Source organism: Pseudopipra pipra, chromosome 1, assembly GCF_036250125.1.
Source record: "Pseudopipra pipra isolate bDixPip1 chromosome 1, bDixPip1.hap1, whole genome shotgun sequence".
Classification (NCBI taxonomy): Eukaryota; Metazoa; Chordata; class Aves; order Passeriformes; family Pipridae; genus Pseudopipra; species Pseudopipra pipra.
In genome coordinates this window covers 126,209,242-126,221,466 of record NC_087549.1, presented here as the reverse complement: position 1 = coordinate 126,221,466, position 12,225 = coordinate 126,209,242, and the positions used below count along the sequence as shown (strand labels likewise).

The 12,225-nt window shown below is 42.3% G+C and overlaps 1 protein-coding gene and 1 long non-coding RNA gene across 2 annotated transcripts in view; one reads left to right on the top strand and one right to left on the bottom strand.

The window, feature by feature from the left end:
* Positions 1-8,417, bottom strand: part of MEOX2 (mesenchyme homeobox 2) — a 54,517-nt gene extending 46,100 nt beyond the window's left edge. Inside the window, exon 1 of the mRNA XM_064676087.1 lies at positions 7,443-8,417. Coding sequence (XP_064532157.1) covers positions 7,443-7,953 — 511 coding nt within the window. The 5' untranslated portion in view covers positions 7,954-8,417. The remainder of the gene's footprint in view (positions 1-7,442) is intronic.
* A 1,180-nt stretch (positions 8,418-9,597) lies between these two features.
* The window catches only part of LOC135424634 (uncharacterized), a 29,668-nt gene continuing 27,040 nt past the window's right edge, over positions 9,598-12,225 (top strand). The window contains exons 1-2 of the long non-coding RNA XR_010435297.1: positions 9,598-9,670; positions 11,406-11,476. This is a non-coding gene — a long non-coding RNA (uncharacterized LOC135424634). The remainder of the gene's footprint in view (positions 9,671-11,405; positions 11,477-12,225) is intronic.

The following is a 12,225-nucleotide window of genomic DNA, read 5'->3' as shown; positions in this document are numbered from 1 at the left end:
CTTGACATAAAATCACATGCCTATTTACTAATATGCTCAACTTCCAACCAAGTAACCTATCATCCAAACTGTTTCTAAAAATTTACACTTCCATGTAGAAAATAAACTCACATTCTGAATAGGAGCTCTGTTACTGTCTTCTGTAGGTCTAAGATCTCAAAATAAAGGACATCCTCCCTAATCTACAGTGAACATTACATCTTTAATATCACTGATGTTAACAAGTAGAACTTTGACAGCCCAAGTAGTCTATTTATAATGTTTAGTAGAAGACTTCGGAAGAAAATTTTCATATGTTACAGTGAACCATCTACTACTATATCCAATTACATTAATGGGTTTTTTTCCCACTTTGCATCATTCATTGAATGCTGGGATACACTGATGCAACTCTGCACTAGTGATATTAGAGATATATGCATAAAATTTGCAGAGTAAAATTAATAACATCAGTGTAATTTAGATTATTGTCTATTAAAATGTTATTTTAAATGGATATCATTTAGGTAAACTTATCAAAGTACATAGATTTTGCAATATGTATTAATAAATAACAAGGACAACACATGCTAGAAAACTAAGACTGATGGCAGCATTGGTTTTTTAAATAAGCTTTCCTTTGCCATATTTTCCAGTGGAAGAATTCAAGACAGCATATCACAAAAAAACATGAGCATTAGTACGGCTAACTGGTCTACCTCCTTCTCCCAAGTTAAACTAGGCTTATAATAAGAACTCACAATTTAAAATCTGGTCCTACCAAAAATCGGTATGAGTTTTGTCATTCCTGGTGAAATTTCCCTTAGCATATCTGTTTATAAACCATTTATTTCAATTGCGGGTTTTTTGTAGTGACTCAAATACTTAAAATACAAGACTAGACTGCGTGCATCCAGCACAACAACATCAGGTTATTTTTGAATTCAGACTTTCATTACATACAACAGAAAAGCAGCTACCCACACATCGACGACCCCAGACACCGAGCACAAAAGTCAAGTGACTTCTTGCTGTGCACACCTATGCAGCCACACAAGCTCATGCTGATAAAGGTGACGCGACTGCCCTGCTGAGTAGCGGGAGGAAGGTTCTTTCTGCGTGGTGGTTGTGCACTGTCTTGCTCCTACTCTGCCACTGGCAGAGAAATGGTGATGCAGATCTGTAAGTCTTTAAAGCCTACTAGGAAAAAAGAGCATGTATGCACGCAAAGCTTTTCATTTAATAGAACTTACAGTACTTTGCAAATGGAAAGAAAGCACTGGTATGGCCATTGTATAGGTTGGGGAAACAGTCATAAAAGGACAAGGCATAGGCTTGAGACAAATCACAAGGCTGGGTTCAGTGCCCAGCTGTGCGCAGATGTAATGAAGTAGCCTCAAGCACTGTTTATCAAAATTCTCTAACACCACACTATTTCAGTTAGAAATCATACTAGCGACATATGCAAGTATTTATATTTAAAAAATATGACTTTCCTTTTGCATCCTTTCAAGTTGCATTCTTAAGTGTATTAGAACAAGGAGACAGGGTAACATAGTAAAACTAAGGACTGGACCCAAACCCACCATAACTATGTTTTACTGATGGGTTTGAACTTTGCTCAGTCTAGCAGATGAAACCAGATTTATTTCCCTTCCTTTCTGGAGACTATCAAAATTGCTTGGTCGAATACATTTTGCTACTAAGAGAAACATGCTACAACAAACCATTCATACTGTCAAGTAACAGTGTCTTTGCTGAAAGCAATAATCCAGTGAGCAATACTAGGGTATTACAGACAGTAGCAAAGATAATGTCACCTTCCCTTGAATTTCAAGACACAGAGCTTAATCCTTCTCTTGGGGAATTCAGAAATACCGCATATCAAGTCATCGCATCACTAAAGAATATTTCCAAATGGTAAACTATATGAAGACTAACAGACTCAATTGAAAAGCATCTATCTAATAATTAGTATGTCTAAAAATGGCAACAAGTCTAACAAAAAAAATCAGAATCCGATTACTTACTTTACAAAATCCTAGAGAAGTGTCACACTAAATATGTTAGGACAAATTTTATCCTAGGTTGTTAAAGCAATGTAATTAAAATTCAATGTATATGTATAATGCTCAATTGGTATTTTTCAATCAGGCAATCCTAATAGTTCATCAACAAATATCTGCAAGAGTTATAAAGCATTTGTCTTTCTCTATCATGTAATTAAAGTTTAAAAATTCTAAAAGATAACTACAACTATGCTTTTTAAAATTTTTTTTAGGGAAATTTTATCCAGATATTGCCAGAATGTTTGAATCTTTTGTCCCCATATCCATATCTCCTTTTGCATTTGATTCTAGTACCACTGATCCAGACTCTTCGGTGACTTTGCTTTGAAGACCGGAATCCTTGATAGTACTTATTACCAAATAATAAAAGAATAACATGGAGTTACAGTTCTGTGGCCAAAATTTAAAACAGAGTAACAGAATTAAGCTCCAATGGCTTAAAAAACCTTGAGCACTTCAGTACTTCCACTAGAGTCAATGGACCTTCTTACAAAAACATTTGTGCTCCAGTGAACGTCTGGATTGGGCTCCCGATGTTTCTAAAAGGGTGGGTTGGCGGGGAGAGGGGGAGGGGGGGAAGGGAGGGAGGGAAAGTATAAATCTTACTGAATCATATATACCAAAAGACAGAAATGCATAATTAGAAATCATACTTATTTCCTTTTTTCTTTTTTTTTCCTCTTTGATTCGGGGCAAAGAATTCTGAGAATGTATTCAAAATTTTAGTCTGAGAAAAATTCCTGATTATATTTCCTGAGAACAAAAGTGAACTTCTTGCAAGTTTTCATGTATTAAACAATTCAGCAAGTAGTAAGCCTAACATTTGATAAGTAATCAGACTTGAAAGTTTTCTCCTAAACTTATGATTATTATTCATCAGGTTTTTAAATTGTTTCATTTACGAAACCTATAGAGGTGCTTTTTTGTTTGTTTGTTTGGGTTTTTTATTTATTAATGCATAAATGATGCTTTTATACTGGATACCAAACAAATTAACTCTTTCCAGAAAACTATGCTTTATTATGTATTTCTTCTCACTTCCGTTTATAACCATGCTGAAAAGCACAGGCATATTGATGAATCAGTTACACAGTGCTTTTTGACTACAAGTGTGCAGCTCATTTTTCTTACTGACGTGTTTCAGAAACCAATCAGAAGTCCTCAAAACTCAGGATTTCACAGTATTTATAATCATTTATCAAAATGACCTGCTTTTTAGAGGCCATTTCAAACAAAAATGTATGATTTATGATATTTAGATGTGTTTAAAATAAATTCCCGAGAGATGTACTGCTTGCATGTTGAGAATAGGTAAGTTATAAAATGTTAAAACTTTGGAGAAAAAAGAGCATTATTTTCTTTTCATGCAATTTGTCAATGAAAAAAACCCAGCAGAACAGCTATTGAAACACAGGATTGAACTATTGAAATAGTGGATTCCTGAAATGCTTTTCCAGAAGTGTTTCTAGATTATATTATTGTAAATACAGTCTGCTAGCCTTTCCTTAGAAATCTGTGCCAAATAACATTTTTCCATGTCAAAGTTGGCTGGTGGTTATTTTTTTTATAAAAAGGCTTCCCATGCCTTTCTCCCTGTGGACATGTGTTTAAATACAATAGACTTTAATTGGAATGAAATTTACTTATAATATATGTTTATCTGTATGTATTTATATGTAGTGCTTAAGAACTCCTTTGACAGTACTCAACCTCTCCCTGGTCTTTTCAGCATAGTACAGATGTTTTTTTCACCGTAGCATTTTAGGCTTCCTTAAGGCTACCAGATTGACTCTCTTTTCGTATTTTTCAGTAAACCTAGATTACACTTCCTGTAAAGGCATTAATATGCTTTTCTTCTGACTGAAGTTTTAAGAAACCTTGGATCCCAGTAACGCAACTTAGGAAATCACGGTAGTAACTTTGCATTTGATGTATCCTGCATCATCTGAGAAAAAAAACCTACTCTATAATAAACAGAAATAAAATGTCCCCAAAACTCACAGGCAAATAATGAGAAGGGAAGGCATTAAAAAATCCAAAATATTCCATATAGAACAACTTGTACCACAAGGCAACAAAGCACTCCAGGAATATGTTTTGTGTACACTCAGCATGGTTTTCATCCGCACCTCATTAGCACACAGACAATTCTGATCATTAGTGCACTTTAAAATAAGCTATTTTATTTGTAACTTATCCTCAAATTTAGTATTGTCTTTTTACTACTACTTCCTTGACACACTCAGAGCTAAGTTACAAAGGTAAGGGTGCAGATACCATTACTCACTGCAAAATGTTAATATATAAAGATTTGTGTATATCACTCCTCAACCTGAAGAGTTTACTGGCCCACTTCTGGTCAGTAAACTGGTCTAGATTACTGACTCACTTCTAGGCCTACACAGGTTAAAAGGAATGTTCTGCAAATAATGGGAGAGCGACTACAAAACCTGGATACACTGACAACTGTAGCATGCAGGGGTCGATGACTAAGTAGGCAGTATTTCCCAGTCCTTTACGAGAACAGTTGAAAATTTCACCCTGTTCTGTAGTAGCCTATCCAATATTCAAAGGGAACTTCCCAAACTGTTTAAAATCTGGGATAGGGCTAAAAAAACCTGTAAGTCAGTTTATAAACTACCACGAAAGTGCATTTCACCTCACTTTCTCAATCCCAAACAAAAGCATAGAGGAAAATATTTCTGTATCCTCCCATTCTCCTCCAATATGTGAAGTCCAAGGGAAAACACAGTCGATCATCTGAAATTTTGCTTGCCCTCTGGATCTTTGTTTGTAATTATAAAAAATTATACTCCCGCCATCATAACAAATAAGTAAAATGGGGTATCCCCGCTGGTAAATTTTCAGAGTAGCTACATGGCTGAGCAGCAGTTACTTATTTAAAAGACAAATTAAAGAAGGAACGATCGTGTTTTATTTTATTTAAACTATCTACAAACTCAGCTTTATGACTCAATGTTTCTGATCTTAAAACATACAGAAACAAAAGCAGAGTAGTGCAAGAAAGGGGTAGCCTAAGGTTAATGCAGCCCTGAAATGCGGAACAGATTCAGTGCTCAAGAAAACACTGAACATTCTGTGGCTTTAAGTGAAATACTTCAGAAGAGGAAATATATGTGTAAATAATCAAAAGCATTAATAACTGTCTCAGAATGCTGGCACTGAAACTTAAAGTCTCTCTCTCTTTACCTCTTAGTTATTTACTATTAGGATTTTTTACAAATGTCTATTGAAGTAGTTCCAAGTATGATGAAGGCATAGATGAAATTCTTTCAAGCACAGTAATTTGTTTAAAAAACCAGATTAATGAGAAATAAAGGAGATGATTTTTAATCAACTGAGGGGCAATTATGGACGACAAATATAGAAACAGTGACTTAAAAATAGTTCTTGCTGCCATACATTAGAAGGGCACTAAATATCCAGCACCAGGGTTCAAGATTAATAAAGGGGTGGGCTTAAATGTTCAGTCCAAAACTCGGGCTTTTCCTGAAGAAAAAACAAAGATACAGCAGCTACTCAGCTGTTGTCAAAAGACATCTATTTTCAGTTTGAGAGATACACAATTGTATGAATGGCCATAATATTTTTTTCTTAGTGGAAGAGAAAAGGAAATAGTTACCTGCCTTGATCTTCAGAAAGTCTTAGAAACCGAGAATCAGAGTACAGCACAAGATAAATGTAACCATGGCTTAAGCTCGAACCCTTGTCCACTAATCCAGTGGAAGGTTCCAGTCACTTCAGGGTAAGGTTTAGGACATTCCCCACTGGTGCTTTTTGGCTTGTATTGTAAAATTAAATAAACAGAAAGTGATTCAGATACTTCCCTAACAGTGAAAGGGACCAATTTCCCTTTTTCCTTTAGCTTTAAATAGACTGACAAATACAACAAATCCTTACACCGACAGGCATCCAGTTATTCTCCCAGTAGTAACAGGGACTCCTGATGCACATCACAAAATCAGATAATTCATTTTATGTCACTGAATGTAAAGAAGACAAAACAATAGATTTTACCAACAGTGTTTTAACTATATATGGCTTTTAATCTTGGGAGGAGTTTTCTGTGTGTATACCGCTACATAAGATGAAATTCAGTTAAACACGTTCTAAACTACTGTAAATCTTTTTAATGTAATGGACAATGAAGGAAATTATGGCATTCTTGAGGATCATTTTTAAAAATCGTTTCTGTTGCTTACCACTTTACCAAGCTTACAACTTTTTGAATGAAAGAGGTGACGGTTTCAGTTGTGAACTTCATAAATATTTGGAAAAGCCTTTCACTTTCTCTTCCGCGATAACAAACAATTTGCTACGCCAGCTCTCGAGTTTTCAATCTGTTGAGCCCTCTCGTTTTCAAGTGCCTCCTGCCTATCTCAGTATATTGCTAGTGACCCCCCCAGTTTATGTGTGCCCTAACGGAAGTCCCATCAGTCGGGTTGCCTTCGCTGAGTGGCTTTTTTTTTTGTCAGAGCGGGACTTTGACAGGCTTTGCTGCTTTAGAAAGCAGACGTAATGTCAAGTTTTCTTGCATGTTCTATGATGCCAAATCATCGCCCTGGAATGACTGTGGATCTATATGTTTTTATGTTCACCTTTAAATAAGAATTATGGTGATTTTAAAAATCAGATGGCTCCTTTCTTCCCTCTGCCCCTTCCACCAGCAAACTGAAATCAAATGAAATGAAGCAGCTTTCCTAAGCTCCCATACACCCGTTTGCTTTACGGACTCCAAATTTTGCCCTTTAGACGCTGAGGATTTGATTCAGGATCACACAGATCCTACAGGGTAAAGAGGCATCAGCTCCTCTCCCAAATCCCTGCTTCCAAGGCAGCGCTTCCAAGCATTGTGCAATCGCCTCGGAGCCGCAGTTAGCTCCGTGGCGAAGGGGCGGAGGGGAAGGAGCGCGCTGGATCCTGAATTTTGAAGCAGAGGTGTCGTATCGGTCAGGGGGGAGGGGGCCGCAGGACCAGATGCTAGAATCCGCACGAAAAGTACAACCGTTTCTCTCCTTCGCTATAGGGAACTCTCCCCCCCACCACCACCACCTTCATTTCATACTCTATCACGTGTTGGATTTTTTGTTTTTATTTTCCCCTCGCGTAGCCCAAATAAAGCTTGAGTTAGTGATGGAGATTCCGAGAGTGCGTTGGAGGGAAGGAGAGACCCCGGCAGCCCGGTGTCAGCCGGAGGCGAGCCCCCGGCGGCGGCCGTGGCTGGGCCAGCCGGCCGAGCCAAGTTGGGCCGAGCCGGGCCGAGCCGAACCAGCCGAGCCGAGCGGCGGCGGGTACGAGGGGCCCGACCGCGTCCTCCCCCCGGCACCCGCCGCCCGGGGATCCCGCCCCGCAGGGGAACGCGCGAGTCTTTACCTGAGCTGTCGCTTTTCCTTTTGCCAGACCTCTTCTCTGTTTCCACCGGGGACAGAGCTTGCCTGCCATAGTCCCCTGGCGCACACGCTGCCCCCGTGGGGGTGTTGGTGCCCAGGCTGGAAGAGTTCGAACACAGGACAGGGGGGCTGCTGCCCAGCTCCGGGGGTCCTCCTGAGTCGGGCTGAAGGCAGAGGCTGTGCCTGGCCGCGGCAGGAGGAGACGACATCTGAGGAATGTGCCAGTTCGTCTGCAAAGCCTGGTGCTGCTGTTGCTGGTGGTGATGGTGGTGGTGATGGTGGTGGTGGTGGTGCCCCCTATGATGCTGGCTGGCAAACATGCCCTCCTCATTGGGGTATCCCGCTATTATGCAAGAGGAAGAAGAAGAAGACAGATCAGGGTAGGACATGTGGTCAGATCTTCCATGCAGGGCAAGAGAAGACTGGGAGAAAGGGTGCAAGCTCTGCGCAGTGGCATGGGGGCTGCGCAGGCAGCCAAAAAGTGTGTGATCCATGGCATGCAAGTCTCAGGTTCCAGGCAGGAGAGTTTAGGAAAGATCCAACTTCACCACCCTTTGTCAACTTTCACTGTAAACAGATCGGGGCTGGGATTTTTTTTCCAAAACGGCACCGACAGACTCTGCAGCAGGCAGCTGAGCTCAGATAATCCAGGTCTTTAGCCCTAGTGGCCAGTCTCCGCTGCATAAACACTCGGACCTAGATGAGCCGTTCTCAGAGCTGCTCAGATGTCAAGAAGCAGGAGAGGTTGAAGCCAATAGAAGGTGGTCCCAGAGAACTGCTTGAAGGGGGAAACAGCTTCGAGAGGTTATAAATACAGTAGTGTGTAATGTGAGCTGGGGGCTGGCTCAGCAGCACAGCACTGACCACATGCAAACTCCCTCCAAAACGCCAGCGCCGTCCCCGCGCCGAGTCGCTCCGTCAGCGGGGCGGCAGCGCTGCGCGCCCGCGCCCCGGGCACCCGCGGCCGTGCGGGGGGGCGGCTCCGCGGGGGCGCAGCCCGCCCGCCTCTCCCTGCCCCCAGGCGGACCGGGGAGCGCCTCCCGCCGCGGCACCCGCCGGGGCTGCCCCGGAGCCGGCGGGGCCGCCCGCGCACCCTCCCCGGGCGGGGGGCGGCCGTGTTCCCCCGTCGTGCGGCCCCCGCAGGGCTATCACCGCCCCGTCGGGGCTGACCGGACCGCTCGGGGCGCTGCCGCCCCTCGGGGGCAGCGGGCGGGGGAGCGCAATAAAGACGTGAGGCGAAATACGGAGGGTGACTCTGGGGCGGCCGGCGGGCGTGCGGGAACCACCACCGCCCCATTTCCCCGGGAACTCGAGGGCGTCCGGCAGCGCCTCACCTGAGCGCCCAGGTGCGAGAGCAGCGTGAGGAGCTGAGCGGGCCGAGGCCGGGGCCGAACGCCGCTCCCTCGCGCCCAGCTCCCGGTGCGGGTGCGGGGCATCCTCCCGCTTCGCCCGTGCCCACGGCCCCGCGCCCGGGGTGAGCGCGGCGCTGCCCGGGCTGCCCGCATGCACTTTACACTATTCCCTAGCATCGGGGGCTGGTTCTGCAACGAACCCACCGGCGCCCACCGTGCCTGCAAATCTTGTTGCGGAAGGAGAAGTTTCCCTTCTTGCCCCCTGCCCCTTCAAAACAAGAAGTCCCGTAATTTTTATTTCTTGTATCTTCCTTTGCTTCGTTGCGGTCCGTAGTAGATCAGGAGAGACAACCTGGACAGCGTGGGCCTGTCTTTTTTTGGTTTTTTCTTCCTTTTTTTTTTTTTTTTTTGTGTGTAGCAGAATTAACTGTAGCCATGAACGCGGCTCATAACTGGTTTAAATCAGGATAACACATTTATTAATCACTGACCAAAGAGATGCCCACTATGGAAAGGTTTTGTTCTTACCCTTCGAAGTACCTTCCTCCTCCTCCTCCCCTCAAATCAACATTAAAAAAAATAATAAAAAGGATAACCATTGCATTTCTGCAATTTAAGTGTAAATTCTTGGGTCCATGTGCGAAAGATAAAATGAATTTCAATTGCTAGTGGAAAAAAATCAGCAATTGTATGAGATTTGCAAGAGCTAGTTTCTTAAACGGAAATTGAGTCCTATTTTGTGGGAAATTAGTTTTGCAGACTTTCTAAAAAAAAAAAAATCTAAAACTTTTGTTCAGCAGCTGCTCTGCTTTTCTCTGCAGTTTCAGACTGAGCTGGAACCTGCAGCAGTCTTTCGACGGTAAGATTTCCCCCCTTTTCTGACATCTAACGCTTTTTAAAAACTGTCTTTAGATTTAACTGTAACAACGCAGTCTTTACAAAGAGAGCAGAGTCCAAAGCAGAAGTTGCTGCCTCTGTGCACCGTTCAAAACTTGATATTTCTTCAGAATAAAGGAAATATACAGTTACAACACTGATGAAATATTTCGTGCTTTTCATTGTGTTTATCGTTTCAATATGTGCTCTAATATTAGAAGAGAGGAGTACAAAGAAATCTCAATGGTTTAACCCCTCTTGGGTTTGGGAACTCGCCGGGCTGGCAGCACAGGGGTGCTGCTGTCCCTCACAAACAAGGCGCTGCCATGAAGCAATAACTGCGAGACAGCGACCGGCGCGGTGCGTCGCGCCCGCAGCGGCTCCGCCAGCGGCGGCCCGAGGGCTGCGGGGGCGGGCGGGCGGCGAGGCCGGGCCGGGCGGCCCCAGGTGGGAGCTCGGGGAGCGGCGGCGCGGCCCCCCCGCACCGCACCGCTGCCCTCCGCGGCTCTCCAACCTGCTGCTGTCCGTCCGTCCGTCCGTCCGCCCCGGCCACGGGGGCGAGACCCCGTCGAGGAGGCCGGGAACGGAGGGGCAGGAATGCCAGGACCCCTCCTTCAAGGGCCGCTGCCGCTGAAGCCCTGACACTGCCACAGCTGCGAACGGGTCGGGGAAGTCCCGAACCCAAGCCGGTGTAAAAATGCCTTTTCTTAATTCTGGGGCATGGGCACGCAGGATTTCTCGCACACGATAAAAAAATTGAAATAACTGAAGCACAATGAAGAAAGTGAGAGGGTGCGAGGGGGAGGAAGAAAGATTAGGTTTCCAAGAGAAATAAGAAACGGAGCCAAATAGGACCTTTTAGAGAGAGGTAGGAGAGGTTCCAAAAGGTGAAGAAGAAGAAAAAGAAGACTGCAATAGCAAAGCTATAATGGCACAACTTAGTGTTTGCCATTAGCTTCATAATCAAATCTGAATATTCGGGACTGTGCTTCCCAGGGTTTCTGAGTACCCTAATAAGTTCACAAGTCCTACATCAAGTATTCTTATTACTTCTTTAATAAGAGGTTTTAAGCACACAAGAACTGGAAATGCAATTCTCTACAGAGCTTTATGCTTTCATTTTAAACTATAAAAGGAGAATGCAAATATAGGCAACTGAAGTTAAGACAAATAAGCAGCTTCAAATGCTTACTGAAATGATTCAAAAACTTTCTGTGCAGAGTTATCAAATACCTATGGCTATATGATACCATTCTTTGTAAAAAAATACACTTTTTAGTTAAACCTTCAGTGCAAAGCGTCTCAGTGAAACAATTACTGAAGAAAATGTAAGCAGTTACAATTACCTCTCAATATTAATGATTGAATTCTTGTTCGTATTGTATTTTTTCAGAACGTGTGTTTGACCTACATGTGGTACAAAAGCATAACTTAAATCAATGCCAGCAAGTTTGCCCAAAGCTTATAAACATCAAGTGAAAAAATAGAATGTTTTAAATATGTGAAAACAGTAAACTGTTTAACTTATAAAAACATCTGGAGCCAACACAGTTTGGAACATTATCTATATTTTCATGTATGGGCTACTATTTGCATTCACTTTGTGTATTTTGCTTTTGGTGGTGGGTTGTTTTTGGTTTTTTTAACTTACAATTTATGTGGAAAGAGATCATATAAAATTGACCTGAAAGAACCAATTTACAATTCCTCCTCTTCAGGACTTTTGTAGTCTTGTTCACTTCTTATGTTGGAGACTGAAAGGATCACCTTCCTGAATATTTATCAGAATGTAAGTAGGATTCTTGATCAGTTCTTTCTAGTGCGTGGTTTGCGTATTTGCAGCATGCGTATTACAGTAAAATCAGATAGTCGTACTTGGGGACCACCATTTGAGTGGTGCAAAATCCTCGTAACTTACCTGAAGTCAGTAAAAGGATGGCATTTTACACCATTTAAGAATATTCTTCTTACTTAAGATAAAGCTTACAAATATGAATTCAGTTTATTTTAGCCAAAGTTTTTATTGTACTGAAGTACCAAAGCAAGAGGACGAGGTTTCATTCTACTGTAAACATGATCAGTTTGTATTTTTCCATGGCAATTTGGTGAAGGCAGGCATCATTTAACCTTAGAGTCAGTCCAGATTCACAACAGATGCATGCTTATTTTCAGCCTTTTCTTTTTTTCCATAATTTTTGCCTGTTTAACTCCCTTAGAAGCAATATAATTCGTTTCTCATGATACCTGTGCTGCAATGGAAACCCACAGATAAAAGCGATAATAAAGCCTGGGGATTATGCATTATTACAGAGATACTTGAATGCCTTAACTGAAAATCATTGCACAGAAAATGAATAATTTGTTGACTGAGTAGTCAAAAATACTGAATCCCTGACTAGTGAAAATTGACGATAATCACATTTACCATTCATAAACCTATGGTATACCAGTATCTTTACAATACTTCTCCATAAAACCATCATTTTCTGAGAAATTACACTACCACAATGCTTACCACATAATTTTAACATTGCATTT